Source organism: Silurus aristotelis, assembly GCF_946808225.1.
Source record: "Silurus aristotelis genome assembly, chromosome: 1".
NCBI lineage: Eukaryota > Metazoa > Chordata > Actinopteri > Siluriformes > Siluridae > Silurus > Silurus aristotelis.
This window is the reverse complement of record NC_139574.1, coordinates 31293584-31309334: the sequence shown is the minus strand read 5'-3', so window position 1 is coordinate 31309334 and position 15751 is coordinate 31293584. Positions and strand designations below refer to the sequence as shown.

The 15751-nt window shown below is 41.6% G+C and overlaps 2 protein-coding genes across 5 annotated transcripts in view; both read right to left on the bottom strand.

Moving 5' to 3' along the window:
- Positions 1-4834, bottom strand: part of dbpb (D site albumin promoter binding protein b) — a 14669-nt gene extending 9835 nt beyond the window's left edge. The window contains exons 1-4 of one of the 3 annotated variants that reach the window (XM_083529040.1): positions 4284-4409; positions 3878-4087; positions 3502-3691; positions 1-231 (exon numbers count right to left, since the gene is read on the bottom strand). The exon at positions 1-231 is cut by the window's left edge and continues 141 nt beyond it. In XM_083529040.1, the coding sequence (XP_083385166.1) occupies positions 1-231; positions 3502-3652 (382 nt within the window). In that variant the 5' untranslated portion in view covers positions 3653-3691; positions 3878-4087; positions 4284-4409. Of the gene's footprint in view, positions 232-3465; positions 3692-3877 lie in introns of all 3 variants that reach the window. The other 2 variants (XM_083529038.1, XM_083529039.1) reach the window with 2 other exon arrangements.
- Positions 4835-6309: 1475 nt separating this feature from the next.
- Positions 6310-15336, bottom strand: LOC310741881 (uncharacterized protein). Of its 2 annotated transcripts, XM_083570281.1 has the most exons (4): positions 14554-15336; positions 13013-13224; positions 10317-12663; positions 6310-10195 (listed from the first exon to the last, which is right to left on the bottom strand). In XM_083570281.1, the coding sequence occupies exons 3-4, from the start codon at positions 12388-12390 to the stop codon at positions 7821-7823; spliced, it is 4449 nt and encodes a 1482-aa protein (XP_083426407.1). In that variant the 5' UTR covers positions 12391-12663; positions 13013-13224; positions 14554-15336; the 3' UTR covers positions 6310-7820. The 2 variants fall into 2 exon arrangements, with proteins under 2 accessions (XP_083426407.1, XP_083426408.1); XM_083570282.1 differs by lacking the exon at positions 14554-15336 and adding an exon at positions 14021-14543 and having other exon boundaries at positions 10317-13224.
- Positions 15337-15751: the final 415 nt, after the last annotated feature.

Here is a 15751-nt window from a genome sequence, read left to right as displayed (position 1 = left end):
TCTGGGAAGGGATCTGAGCCCCGTGCATTGCCATGCCATTCTCGGTCAGGAACTCCCCCAAGTCCATGTAGTGCAGCTGGAACAAACCAGGATCAGACGCCACTGTCCGCTCCCACAGGCTCTGAAAGGTGCCTGGCCCTGTCCCTAAACCGCTGCCATCTGCAACTTGTCCATTGCTGTTTCTGTCACGGAGAGAGCAACGTCCCAAAGAGTCCTCATCCATGTCCTTATCTGAGATGCAAAAAGAGAGAGAAAGGAAATGCATTGAATTACAATATGAATACTGGTGTGGGGAAAAATCTGAAGCAATTAAGCTAGCAGTTCAGCTAGCCATATTCAATTAAACGATCTAGCCGTCAACTCAACATTGATCCACATTTCTAATAAGAACCCTGATGATTAAGTCAGTTGAAAAGTCTCAGGTACAGCTACAGGATGTTGACAGTATCCAGGTGAGATTATTCACTGAAACAGCTGTGATGTTTGGACATAAACCCATTTTCATAGCTGTAAATATTCTCAATGCTCAATTTCTGATGTCTACAATCTCAGAATTCCTCTCCTGGAGAACTCATCCATGAATGCCGATAAGGTAATGTACATAATAGGTTGATTATGGAGTTTAAAAGAAAAATCGATGGAAATATATGCATAGGGTGAGAAAATTAGTCAGAGCACGTTTACTTATCGTGTGGAATTACTAGCGCTGTCACGTGACCGCGATTTTCCTGTAACAGAAGTCAACCCTGAGTTCTTGGCATACGTAAATTTGTCTCGGTAGCTTATCTCTTGTTTGCAAGGGCTTGAGCTACTACAATATACCATACTTATATACGTTACACCCCTTCCGTAGTTCACTCTTCTGCACACGCTTTTGATCATCTGCACATTGTAACTATCGTTCTGTTCAACCACCAACAGTACACTCTGTAAAAGATCTCTAAATAAATAAATAAATAAATAAATAAATAAATAAATAAATAAATAAATAGAAAAGCTGGAGGATAACCTTGAATCATATGAACTGGCCACAGCTGCAGACCCCACTCCACACACACACACACACACACACACACACACACACACACACACACACACACACACACACACACACATCAAACCACACACACACACACACACACACACACACACACACACATCAAACCACATTAGTCTCATTCTCTATGATAACTGTATATCTGCCTCACTTCTCCCATCTGATTATGATACTATTATCTCACACTCATATTTGAATTGTAATTAGGAGACTCACTCCACCACCGATGCTCAAAAGTAATGACATCCCATTTGACAACTAAAACGGCAATTCAATATCTTATGCCATTAGCAACCTCCACATTATTGCATGAAAGTGAAATAAAACCATGATAGCGTAAGCCACCGCCCACTGCTTTTTCTACAAAAGAAAAAAATGGTTGATTATTGCTTATTTGTCAGAAATGAGATACGGCACACGGTGTTTATAACGTGAGATGATATCTGAATTAGCATTCATTTCATTGGTTCACCGCTGTGGAAAAATCCCAGTGTTTTTAGTAACATCGGGCTTTACATCCTGCGGCGCTGGTAGCTGTCACTGTTAAAAAAATTAATAATAATAAATGAACTTGCAGCGTTCTATCTATAAAAAGCAGAGCTCGTCTTCATTATGTATTATTATGTGTTTATGGTAACACATATTGCACAAGTCAATCAACTTCTCTTTTACTTCTAAAACCTTGAGAGCTAACCGACGACGTTCTCAACTGTCCTGGAGATCCTGTATTTAAATACTTGCTGCCTTCCAGCTATTTTAAATATTTCATGAAGCACAAAGGAAAGATACATCAGTGCACCATCCTTTTTATATGCGAACAGCAATAAATCCCATGTGTTTGACCGAGTGTAGCTAAACGCTTTGTGGGCTGGCACTTGAGCTGCAAATAAACCTTTGGAATTAATGGAACAGGTGGCTTTTCACTCGGTTTATAATCAGTCTAACATCAAAATGCCTGATCCTTGACCAGGTTAATCATACACCACTTTTACATAGTCACCGTATGAACAAAAAAAACTATATACATCCCTCGGTTTTCACATTAGAGCAATGCATAGGATCTCTTCTCGTAAAGCTGATCTTGTGGCCAACAGCTGTCAACATCTCCTCCTGCAAGGACATTTGAATGTGGGGCACTTTTTATCTGAGTGCACCAAAGCTGAAAAGATCCTCACTGATTCTGCCTCTGGTTAAACGATTTGCTACAGTCTATACTGGTGTGTATTTTAAAGCAGAATTCAACTACTGTATTACACAGTTATAGACACAAGCAAAGCCCCTTTGCTTATATTAACTCTTAAAACACCATTTTAAACACCATACACCACATTGTACTGTATATACATTACTGTAGTATGCCTTTAGAGGACTGCTCAGACTCTACAACTGCACCAAGGCAATATTTACATTACTAATTTTGCACTCAACATCATATACTGTAATCGTACTGTTCCATTGTTTACAGTTAGGATTTGCAATCTACAGAAATATCAACTAGGCATACATAATAATATGTAGCATAGTGTGTGTGTATATATACAGTATATATATACATACTGTATATATATATATATATCATGTAATAGCAACAATGAATGACCATGTAATGCCCTTTACAAAAGTAACCATTCAGCAATTATGGCAAAAAAACACAAAAATGAATGGTGTATTAGATTATTATTATTATTATTATTATTAATGCAGCATTACAAATACTGCACTCACACCGACAAAGATATTTTTGGGTTTCTTTATGGCAACTGAAGGTTAGTTGACAATAGGTGGAGCAACACATGGCAAAAAAGAGTGGGCAGAGTTCAGCTTTATGCAAATGAGAATAAAACTGCACTTTTTCTAAACACGAACCGGAGTAGCTTGTGTAGCGGATCGTCTCTTGCGAACAATCCTGCTCGTGTATGTGAATTATTAAAAGCTGCGGCTAGCAAGAAAGTAGAATTGTAACAGACTTCCAAAGTCTGACCCTCTCGGGTAATAATATGTGGGGCGTGAGTACATGGCCTGTTCGTACAAAACTTCAAATTCAAAACAGTGAATCAAACGTAAATATGCGTATAGCATGGTAAAAAGGGCGTTGCAGTTCAGCCATGTTAATTGCTTCATAAACCTTTGAATGCATGAAATCTTATGTTCCTGGAACATCACACATTTTAGGTGAACATGATTTGGTTCGATAATAAACACAGAGCTTTGAGTATTTCCACTGAAAATTGCTATGTAGGCGTTTAGAGTTGTATCACACCAGCTATGTGCAACCAGTAAAACCTGGCGAAACTCAAGGCCAACTGACAATCCAGCACAAAGTGTCTGCAAACTAAAAAGGATCCAAATAATGGCAGTGTGAATCAGGGTCAAACAGTAGAGACCACAGCCACACCTGGTGGATGTACCCTTGAGTTCACAGCAGTCTTTAAAGCTCTGATCACCTTTAAGCGGGGTTTGTGGTGGCGACTTGAGCTCAGGGCCGGTGTTGACCGGCCCAGTGTCCAACGAGTCCCCTCCTGCATGGTCTAAGCTCCTGAAGTGTGTTTTGGGTCCAGAAGGGGGCAACAGGCGCTGAGAGGGAGGGCCTGCCATCGTCCAGTTCACTATGGAGAGCTGGACCAATACACAATCCTACTCAACAAACAAACAAACAAACAAACAAACAAACAAACAAACAAACAATTCAGCAAGGTTGACAGCAAATCATTGATTGTATAACTAGCAGGTATAAAAGTAAACAATTCTTATAGCAATGAATTATTCTACTATCTTAAGGACAAGCATTAATAACACTAATAACTGGATATGGATATTTACCTTTAGTCTTGTTGAGAGCTCAGAAAAGGGAGAAGAGTGACATTTTGTTGCGATTGGTGCCAATCCAGTGGATGAAACCCTTCCACTTACTCCGAGTTGGCACAATATTTGTGGGCTAACAAACTTTTTTCTTTTCTTTTTTTCCTTTTAAAGCTCAACAAAATATTGCGACGTATGTGCACACAAACAGTCTAAACTGTCAAACAGGTCCTGCAGTCAGGGGCAGAGAGAAAAAAGTTGCGACTAGGAAGAGCCAAGGAGCGGAAAATCCAACGCATGTCCAAAATAATCGCACCGAAAAATCACAGCGATGAAGCAACGTCGCGTCCGGAATAATACAAATGTACAACAACAAATAATAATAATAATAATAATAAAAACAAAAAGGAGAGGAGGAAAATTAAACCTGCAGGACACGGGTGCAGCTGCGCAGTACCGGCTGCTTGGACGTATCGGGGTGTTTTTTTTTTCTCTCGCTCTCTCTCTCCTTTCTGCAGCCGTTTTCTTCTACTCCTCCTCCTCCTCCTCCTCTTCCACTCGGAACGGGCACGTGAGCTCGGCGCTCAGCCGGAACGAACCCGGGGCCGTCACGTGACGTCACAACTCCCGCGAGCTCCAGCGCTCGGCAGACAGGAGATTGAACGTGAGGAAAGAGAGAGAAAGAGAGAGAGTGGCAGACTTTCGTTTTAATCTTTCCCGTAGTAAAGTGTGTGAGAAAGATGGTGCCTGGCGTGGAAAATAGTGTCAACTCGGATTAATCCTGCTGCGCGTTCATACACCCGATTACGCCGCGCGTGCGAAGGGAATCGGCGTGTTTGTGTCCCCATTTATTTTCGGAAAGATATGCGTGAAAAATGATCTGATGCATAGTAACGACACGCCTCCTGCTGACTGAATGACATCTTTAATAAATAATGCATCCCAGATTATCCCAAACATGGACATGCCCCTGGTGTTCACACCTGAGCCGGATTTTTCTTTACTGTCAGCTGTTTCAATGCGTTCATTTTATTTTATTTTTTATATATAAACATTTGTATAAATTGACATTTTGGGAAAGTAAAATGGATCATTTCCATTGCTCGTAATCCTCGGACATGTTCAACTCTTGTCTCCTCCCTCTGTCTCTCTCTCTCTCTCTCTCTCTCTCACACACACACACACACACACACACACACCACAGAGGAACACAGGAGGAACATAAGAGCTCTCCATCGCACGTGTACACAGCACGCGGAGAAGCCTCCGGCCGTGTCGCTCTCTTCTTCGCTATTGGCCAAAAGGAACGCCGTTTCCGCCCCTCGTCTCCGCTGATTGGCTGCCTTCGTGCAAATCGACCCCGCCCCCTTTAATCTCGCCAGCCACAGCCGCGTGAGACTACATAGTTTTGGACCTCGTGTTGGCAAATGTGCATGCGAAGTTTGTGCAAAAGTGTGTTCTTACACATTTCAAGGAAAGGCTTATGCCAATATGCAATTTATTCAATTGATTATATGTATTGATTATATTTTTTTTAAAAACACACATTTTCACCCACTATCAGTGTTCAGTCATTCTGGTCCTATTTAAATTACACCAATTACTCTCCATACACTTTTTTTTTTTTAAATACTGCATTAAAGACTGCTGTGTTTCCCTGCAGACTGAATTTCCTCCCATTCAAGCACAGAAAGAAATCCAATCATGTTTTCTTGGAATTTGTCCCAAAATAAAAAAAGGAAAAACCCTTATTCCGCCACCCTGTGGTTAAAATGGAGAGGTGCAAGTAATGACTAGGCCACTTTTGATGTGTTAGCAGGTAGACAATGAGTCAGACTTTGTCACTATTACAAGTCATTGGCATCTGTTGAAGATGGAAAGAAATGGGGGCAAGCAATTTGTTCTGGATCTGGTAAAAGTGAAAGAACATTTTGTGACATTAGTGTTAGCTGGGTTTCTAAACAAGGAAAAGATATTTGCATTACATTTACAGCATTTGGCAGACACCCTTTTCCAGAGCATCTTACAAATAAGCAGTTGAGGGTTAAGAGTCTTGCTCAAGGGCCCAGCAGGGGTATTTTAGTGGTGCTGGGATTTGAACTTGTGTCCTTCCAAATCCAAAGTCCAATTTCGTTGTCTACTAAGATACCACCACCTCCTATCAGACAGAACCTTTTAATACTAAGGTCACACAGCTCAAGAGTGCAAAGCAGGGCGTTACAAGTTATTCATCAGTGCACAGCATACTGATATAATGATACACGGCCATGTAAAAATGTGGCCCATGTGGACAAATCTATAGAAGTAAGCAAAAATTATTCAGAAAATATATCCTGTAATGACTAGTTAATAGAACTTCATATGGATGCCGAATTCAGAAACGGACAATTGAAAGTCATATTCTGAGAACGCAAACGCAATGAATCGCAGTAACAACAGAATGTACAATGATACAAGCTTTTAAAATTTTATTAAATGCTTGGGTATCATCAACAACCAGCTTATTATAGGTAAATAAAGTGATAGAAACATACTTGTTGATTTACTTATTATTCTCAAAAAAATAAAATAAAATAAAATAATATAAAACGAGCTATGGGTAGTATGGCCTCACTACATATGAAATGAAAAGTATAAGGGATGCTTTCATAGTTGGCGAGTGGGCAGACTATGTCTGACACGTAATACATTAAAATATGAAAGCGATAACTTCCACTATCATTCCAAACTACCTGCAGTGTACCTATGATAAAAACATATTTCACTTTTGTTTATAAAAAAAAAAAATCATAACAATAATAAAATATTGACACAATTTACATTACAGTACACTTGTTCCTTCCTAAATCTAACTCAGACTCTATATATAAAAGCTTCACCATGCCAACAGGTGAAATTTAAAACGGAATAGGCTAAGTTGCCTCGTTCTAATGAAATCTAGAGATTGAATCATGTTGTTATTAAGGTGTCTTCAAACCTTTTCTTTGAGAGCTACTCCAGCACGACATATTTTCCACCTCCCATTTACAACTACACATGGGTAAAGCCCACAGTTCGCAATCATCCTGGTGCTGAGAATTACTTTGATGTAATTTTGGTTGGTTAAAGAAATAAACCACGCATGCAAGTAGCTTTCAATGAACAGGGCTGCATATGTTTTCTTTTTAAATGACTGTTATTTATTATTTCTAGATTTTTTTTCTTCTAATTTAAGTGCTTATCCTTCCTTCTTCGTGCTAGCTTTGATTCCGATTGACGCGTCGCCTTCGGATCGTCTCGCTTGCTCGCTAGCGTGAAGGAGTGCTTACATTGGGACCGTTTTTCTTTTTGTCTTTACAGTTTCATTTTATACATTTCCAATTGCATTTAATACGGAACATTCCAATACTCAACATTCATTCAACACATTAAGACCAGTGCTCAACATGCACAGATTTGAACAAAACACTGACCTTTCTAATACCTTCTTTCTTTTCTTCTTATGCGACTAATGCATTGTTACAAAGATCAAATCCCCACACGTGTTCTAAGTGAACTACACATTATACATACCAGCGACAGAATAATTCTACAGAGCAACTGCTGACTTACAGTGAGTATTACCATTAAGGGAAATACTGTATTAGTACAATGACTATAAATTCACCTAATAGCAGTGAAGGAACCCAGATGTTGTTCAACACACAAAACTGTATGAGACCCTTTTGCAGACTGAGTTTGGGGTTTGTTATGTTGGTATCTTTATAAAAGACATCTGCGAAGCAGTTGTAATTTTGCTTGGAGCTGTTCAGTTTGGAAGTTGGGCTTATGTGAGGAACCCTCGATGGTTAAATAGAAAAGAATAAACTAAGAGCAATCAACCGACCTTTCCGACGGTTAGATACCAAGCCTTAGTCTCTATTTTTGTCATGCAAAACACAATGTCCTACTACGTATTGAAGTAATTAAGTTCATTGAAGCACACTCAGTGACTGTACTGTATTTGCAGAGTTGAAATATTCCCTTTGCTGTCCCCTCGTTTAAAGATTTTTCCTGTTGTCAGTTTTAAACAAAGCGCACTCCCTCGTGTCAGTTCTGTCAGTTTTCCCCGGCAAGTTCTTTTGTGTCTTGTGAGGAGCGCTGCGTTCCAGAAACGAGAGGGACAGCGTTTACAGGAAAATGCTCTATTAGATAAGTGAGAGCTTCTATGAATAAGGGCTGAAAGTAATTTGCGAGATTGTTTTCCACAAACTGCACATTTTAATCGACCCGAAGGGTAACTGACTCTTGGACAATGTCTAGCTGCTATGTGGACCATAAGTGCTGCTCGTCGTGAAAACGTCGTGAGAAAACAGAAGGGACAAGGGAATCGTTTAAGAGGAACTTGAAAAGAGAGCAGTCTATATAGTTCCAGTCCTCCTGTAGGGCTCAGTTCATACACAACTCTGCCTCCTCCGCTACCTCTCCTAATCCTCAAAAGCATAGCCATTTTTTTCCTAAATTTACGTTGTCTTCTACGAAATGTTTTTCTCATCCTTCTCTGCAGCTTTCTGTTCTCATTTTTCTTCCTTTCCTCAGCTGAGAGCGCCATCTGAACCCCGTCCATTTTTGTGGTCTGACCCCATTCGTAGCCTATCTTCTCTCTCCCGTTCCGTCTTTTTTTTTTTTTCTTGCGACGTCTTAGTTCTTCTTCGCTGTGGAAGCTGTGGTGGTGGTGTGGCTGGACATTAGAGGGATGCTGCTGGCTGAGAGCATGGTGATGATGTTGCTCAGGTGGAGGCAGAACAAGGGGATGGACAGGTAAGATTGGGTTGAGTGTATGTCTTTGGCCAGCTTGATACATCGGCTCACCTTTTATTCCTGCGTGTTGATGGGATTGTAATGAAGAACTTGAAGGCAAGGGCTGAGAGTATGGTGTGGCATTGGAGGAGGAAGGGAGAGATGTACTGGCATCATAGAAAAGAGGTGAGTACCCAGCTTGTGGCTGTGGTGGAGCATGCTGGTGGCTGTGAAGAACACCACTGTGAGAATCCTCTTCTCCTTGGGTTCCACCAGTGGGTGCGAGCTGGAGCAAAGCATTTGTGGCCGCTTCACTTTCGGAAACCGAGCCAGCAACATTGTTGTCCTCTCCAGTGACACTAGTGTTCCCTTGAGTTGTTCCTTGACCAGTACGGGTTAGGCCATGCTGAGACAGCCTGTGTCTTGTAAGGCTGTTGGAATATGCGAAGGCCTTACCACACACTTCACAGGAAAACAGCTTGTCACCTCCACCTTCATGAACTGTTTGATGGTGGGCAGTAAGATGGAAGTGATGACGAAAGGACTTCCAACATATCGCACATGTGTAAAGTCTGGGAGGAGGATGAGGATTCGACCCTTGGGGTTTAACATCTTGTGGGTATGGATAAAACGAAGAGTTACCTTGACCACCATGGATCATGCTTCCACCAGCAGTTGGGTAATTGTTAAGATTTTCTCCAGGTGTTGTAGGTACTTCTTCAATTTCACCTTTCTGGTGTAGCTTGCCATGCCTCTTAAGGCTCTGGGCATATCCGAAATCCTTTCCACAAAGAAGACATTTATAGTTTTTCTCTCCAGAATGCACCGTGTGATGCTTACTAAGGTGAAAAGCCTCTCTGAAGTATTTGCCGCAAACGGTGCAGTGATGAGGTTTTTCCCCTGTGTGAATTCGGTCATGCCTTCGTAGAGTCTCTCGCCTTGCGAATCCTCGACCACAGATGCTGCACAAATACGGTCTAACATCCCCTAGACCTCCTACTGTTCTCTGGGATGACTGACGTCTTTTCGGAGGCTCTGCACCGGGTGCCCCAGGTTCCTTCTTTTTACGAGGCTTCCGAGGGCGTTTGGGCTTTCCACCTGACGTCTGCTGGATTGACTGTTGGTGAAGCGCCAAAGCATCCTGGTTTTCACCACCTCTAAATGATTTTTCCATTCCGGATGTTGAAGACGGACCACCGGGCGAGCCAAGAGAGCTTAATCCAAGACCTCCGAGTAGTCCCCCGATTATATCTCTTCTATCGTCTACCCGAACACTATTGTTAAGATCACCAGTCATGCAATTTGCTGCTGCTGCAGTGATAGCAGAAATAGCATTATTGACAGAGCTCGTAACATCATCTTCAGAATCATCCAGCAGAGCTGAGAGGGGCAAATGTGGTTGATGCTGTTGATGAAGCTGTTGGTTCTGGCTTTGTGGGTGAGGATGCAGAGTAGGAGCTAAAGGAGCTTTTCTTAGCGCTGGCCCTGCTATTCCTCCACCACATGAGGATGTTCCAGCATAAAGGTTGCCTTGAGAGCGCTGGTCTTTGAAGTTATTGTAACCATCACTCCGGTAAGACCCTGCATAACAAATCAAACAGTATGAATGCTGCATATACAAATATCCCCTTAGCACATCATACAGCACAACTTTTATTTGGCGCACACACATACTATCCTGTAAGATAAATATGTGACTCACCCACTGCACTAGTTACCATTCCATCACTGGAAGCCCCTGTCTTACTGTTCTTGCCACCAACTATAGAGTTGCTACTATCACTCTTCGGTCTTGGTCCTCTGCCTGATTTGCCACAAGTGCCTGACGCTGCATGGTTCAACAAAGAGGTACTCTCACGGAAACATCGGCCACAAGCTGGACAACGAAAAGGTTTCTCTTCATGTATCTTTTCATGACGGGTTAGAGACTCACGCCGATTAAAAGCACGGCTACAGGTACTGCAGGCAAACGGCCGTGAACCAGAGTGGATGACACCATGCTGAAGCAAGTGTCCCTTTTTTTTAAATCCTTTTCCACAATCTGAGCAATGGAAAGTCTTGTCAGGACTTTGGCATAATGATGATGCTGAACTATCCTGGGTCGAGTGGGGAATACTTGGATCAGCAGGATGCAAAACAGGATTTATAACGTTACTTCTTGTGCCTGCTGTGCCTGCAGTGGTCAACTCATGACTGCGTAAGTGCCTGCGCAGACTGGATAGATGAGTGAACGTTTTTCCACACTCTCCACAATGATAAAGTGGTTCGGGTTCATGTTGGGATGAACGAGGGTGCATGGAGCTACTATTGTCATGTTTAGAACTGTTTGTCACCAGAACTGATGCGGATGTGGAAGTGGGAGCAGAGGAAGAGGATGATGACACAATTGAAGAGGAAGATGGAGGGCTTAGATGAGAAGGGGGATCTCTACCAAGTCCTGACATACCAATGCGGCCACCTCCACCAAGGCCAGGTGCAGCATCTTGGCTAAGGCCCGCTGATGTGCTACTACTGCTGGAGTTATGATTTGCAGAGCCATGACTATTGCTGCTGCTAGCGTTACTGCTGCCATCAGTCTTCCGCTGAGGCAAATACCCAGCCATTGCTTTCTTTCTCCTGCCTCCTCCACTTCCACTTCCTCCTATTGCACTGTCTGCTTTCCCATCATCTTTGGAGAGGGACAAATGTAAGGGAAGTGGAAGTGGTAAACCAGTTTCTTGTTGCATCAGAGATGCTAATTGGTTTGAGGAGAGGACAGGGATGCCTTGGAAGTCAAAACTGCTTAATGAGGAAGGTTGAGATGAGGAATGAAGAGGATGATGTGGATGGGGGTGTGACAGAGTGTGAGTGGGCAGCTGTTGTTGTGGTGGCGGTGGCGGCTGCTGTGGCTGAGGCAAGGCGGTTGAGTGGCTATGCGTGTGTGAAGAGTGTAGAGGGGGGGGAGCAAGACCTGAACTTGATTCAAGACCTAGATGGTTGTGGCTTCCTTGTTGCACCAAAAATTGCTCTAGGCTGGAATTGGCAGGTACTCCAGAGAGAAAATACTGATTAGCAGCTAGCATGCAACTAAACTGTTGATGCAAGCTTCGTGCATCAGACTGAGCTCCTGTCAACTGGTGACCAAGGGAAGTTACTGCACTAGTGCTGGAAGGGTTGTTGGAGCTAGAACTTGAAGGGGATGGGGAAGAGGAGGACGGTCCAGGGGATGCTTGGGGAACAGAGAGACCAGGATGTAATGGGGGGGGTGGAGGTGGAACAGATGATACTAGTCCACCAATTCCTCCTGCACTTCCTCCACTTCCACTACTGCCTGCAAAATGGTCAAATCGCCCAACTCCTGGATGTAGCTGTTCTTGTGCAAGGGCTGCCTCAGCTGGATGAAATGAACGCAAAAACTGAGGATACCCACTCACGTGACTTCCTCCACTGCTACTGCTCCCAGACATTTTGCTTGACTTCCTTGAACTTTGTGACGATGAAGACAGTGACTGCTGCTGTAGTGGAGGTGGAGGTGCACTCATTTTTGCAAAAATTGATGCAGAATCAGAAAAGGCACTGCTTCTAGATCCTTGCAATGGGCCTAAGCCAAGTCCAGATAAAATCGCCCCAGAGGTTTCGACTTGCTGCTGCTGTTGCTGTTGCAACTGGTGCTGATGAAGCTGCACTTGCTGCTGGTGTTGTAGTTGTCGCTCTAATCCAAGACCTTTGAACTGATGGGCTTGGTGTCCACTTAGCATCTCTATGATGTCCACATTGTATTTTCCGAACTGGAACATTTCCCAGTTACTGAAACATGGGTGTGCAATGGCAACACCTTCTGCTCTAGGAGCAGTAACAACAATCACACTAAAATTGCCTGATGAGGTGTTACAATGACAATCACTGTTGTTTCTCTAACCTGTTTCAACTCACCCTTGTGTATGGCCTGCTTTGAACTGATCTGCAGTTAGCTGACAATCACCAACTGTTCCCACTTTAAAGCCAGTTGTGCCAAGCAGATGCTGCAGCGTAGAATGGATTTTCGGTATGGATAGTGATATTCCAACGTTCTGCAACACACAATTCAAAGGCTGGATTTGATTTTTGAGTCTTTAACAGTTCTGTGGTTTAGTGCTTGACGGTTACTCGAATCATTGTCTGTGGTTAAGCAGTTCTCTTTCTTTTCAGTTCTTTTCTTTCACCAGTATCCTTGTCAGTAATGTTTTCCTTGAATTGCACATAGGTCAGTCCGTCATTAACGTTAATGGATTTGATTTGGTCTTTTATGTAATGTAAGTAAGAAGATGTGTAAATCACAAAAGGTGATACGTTTATTTTCACATTTTGAAAGTGCTTATTGATGTGTTTGTTATGAAAGAAAACCAAGACGACTAGATAAGACTTTTCTTGGTTACATACTTGAGTTCATGACCATCCTAAATATGGACAGAGTTCTCCAAGTGCCACGTGTTAGTTCATTACAGTCAAAGACTGCTAACGTTTAATCCATTCAAGCCCGAGTGATATACAATTCCTTTTCCGTGTTTCGGCAAATACGCTTGGCGTCTTTTCCATTGTTAAAGAAACGACTCTCGGACGCATGGGACGGTGTTTCTCCACTCCTCTTCTCGCTGCGAGACAGAAAAAGAGTAAATAGAAATGTAAATGTGGGAAGTCAACTGATTGAACATGCCCTTAACTTCCAACTGCTCTGTGAACATGACATTTCCTCCCTGACCTTATAAACTTCATTTAACTAATGTCAAGGTGGAGAAATAAACAGTATTTAAATTAATTTGATATGAAAACAGAAACATGAGCATCAATGAACAATATACTGACTTGCATGAGTATATAGAGTTTTTTTTATTTCCATGCAGGAAATAATCGTGAAGTGGAATATTCGTATGCGTAATGCAAATCTGGTTTGTCATATAATATATTGTAATACATAATAGACTTGAGTAGTAATGAGTAGTCGTCTTATTACATGACGTTTCATATGAAGATATTGCCCATATCATTTTTAATAACCCATAATGCCATTATGTATTTATTATAAATAAATTATTATTGTTAATGATAATAAAAATAAGAAGAATATAGTATAGACCTTTCTTGTAATAACCCAAATTATAAGTATGCTTTAAAGATTTTCTCCTGCATCACATAAAATAAAATATAATGCCCTATGTAAACATAACAATTTGTATACATTTGTTTTTGCTTTTTTTTCATAAGAATATAAAATTTGTGGTTGATTTATTGAATGCATAAAGTACACCGCAGTATGTACAACACATACAACCGATAATTGTTTAGCATTAGGTTAGGAGGAGAAAAAAAGTGCACTCGCAAAATCAGGTCGACTTAAAAAAAAAAATGCAAAATGTACAAAAAAAGGAAAAGTTGCACTTATTGCTTTACATTATTAATGTTCACACGTCGCGTGCTGCTCGCGTTGTGCAGAATAACGTGATGCTGAGGAACCGCGCGAGCGACCGCGGGACAGAGGTGTGAATTTCCAAGTAATTATTCCATCTGCTGATCCCTCAGTATATCACACAAAAGAAAAAATGTCCGTGCGGACACGCAAAAAACACGGAGGAAAAAAAAAAAAAAAAACGGAATGTTCACCATGCATGCATGCATCAAGACTGCACCGTTACTATAACATGCACGAGAGAAATAACGGATGCGCAACACCGGGAAAACTGTCTCCGACTGTATAGTCAACATGTAGGTAGCATGCAAAACAGCTGGCTATTAGCACACATTCATCTAAGGCACATAGCCTGCTATGTCATCAGTCCGTGATGCGCAAGCAAAACATCTGCAAGCGTCGGATTATTATTATTACCGGAGCAACACGTCGCCGGAGCAAAACGCATCGTACCCGAAAAAAAAAAACAACGAGCAAAATCGAAAACAGGCCTGGGTTTTTTTTTTGTTTTTTTTACCTATGCATCCATCTTTTTAGATTGGGAGAGAGATGAACGGGGCCTGCTACACTCTCCCACCCTGCCCCTCTCTTGCTCATATGCCCCCTTGTTCTGCGTGCTGTTTTCCAATCGTTAGCCAGAAAGCTAGACCTTGTGTTCACCGCGGACCCTTTCCTCGCTCCCACACTGCCTCTTTGTCCCTCATTCTAAAGCGGCACACATCAAATTGGTCTCATTTTCAAAACGATACCGATCCTGCTTTTAAACGAAGCATATTGTATATTTTAAGGGTATTTCTTTTCGGCTGAAATATTTAGGACCCTCTTTTTTTTTTTTTTCTTTTTTTTTTGGATAGGAACGAATGACGTGTGAGCGCCATCAGGCGTTTCCGGGTTTCGGACCACTTCCGGTTAATGCAAGTGCGCAATTTGTTGATTTAGTCGGCGATTTGTGGTATTTTTTGGAGTTAAATAAAAAACTGTTGCACATCAATAACGTTGTATTAACGTTCTGTTAGTTTTTTTTTTTTATGTCAGTGATGGCGGTGAAAAAAGGGGTTCGGATCCAGCTGCTAGCCAGCGGTTTTTACTACTGCAGTTTATTGCAGTGAATATACGATGAGAACATTGGCTTTTTTCTTTCATGCACGTTTTTTTGATATGTGCAGCGTTTATTTTGGTGCCGTAGTCGGATTCAGGTTTACACCGCGGGATGTAGACAGGCAGTGGCCATTTTATTACGGCGTGACAGCTCAAAGTAAAAGCCCCTGTCCGCATCAAAATGGCTGCCTGCATTTTTTTTATTATTATTTATTTTTTTATTTTCATTTTTTTTTTTGACAGCACGTGCGTCCAGGTGGACAGTGAATACAGTGAATCACCCCTCCTCCCCCCCCCCCCCCCCCCCCCACACACACACAAAACCACACACACACATGCATACACCATATAATGGAAAAAAAAAAGTGTATATATATATATATATATATATATATATATATATATATATATATATATATATATATATATATATATATATATATATATTGAATAAAGTAATCTCAAAGACTGTTTTCATCAGTTGACTTTATTTTACAAAGGTAAACAATCATATTTGCCTTATGTGTTATCGAGGGCTATATAAAACAAAGTGCTGAATAAAACAATAGTGTGATCTGGGCATTTCAGTGAGTAAAAAAAAAATAAAAATAACACTT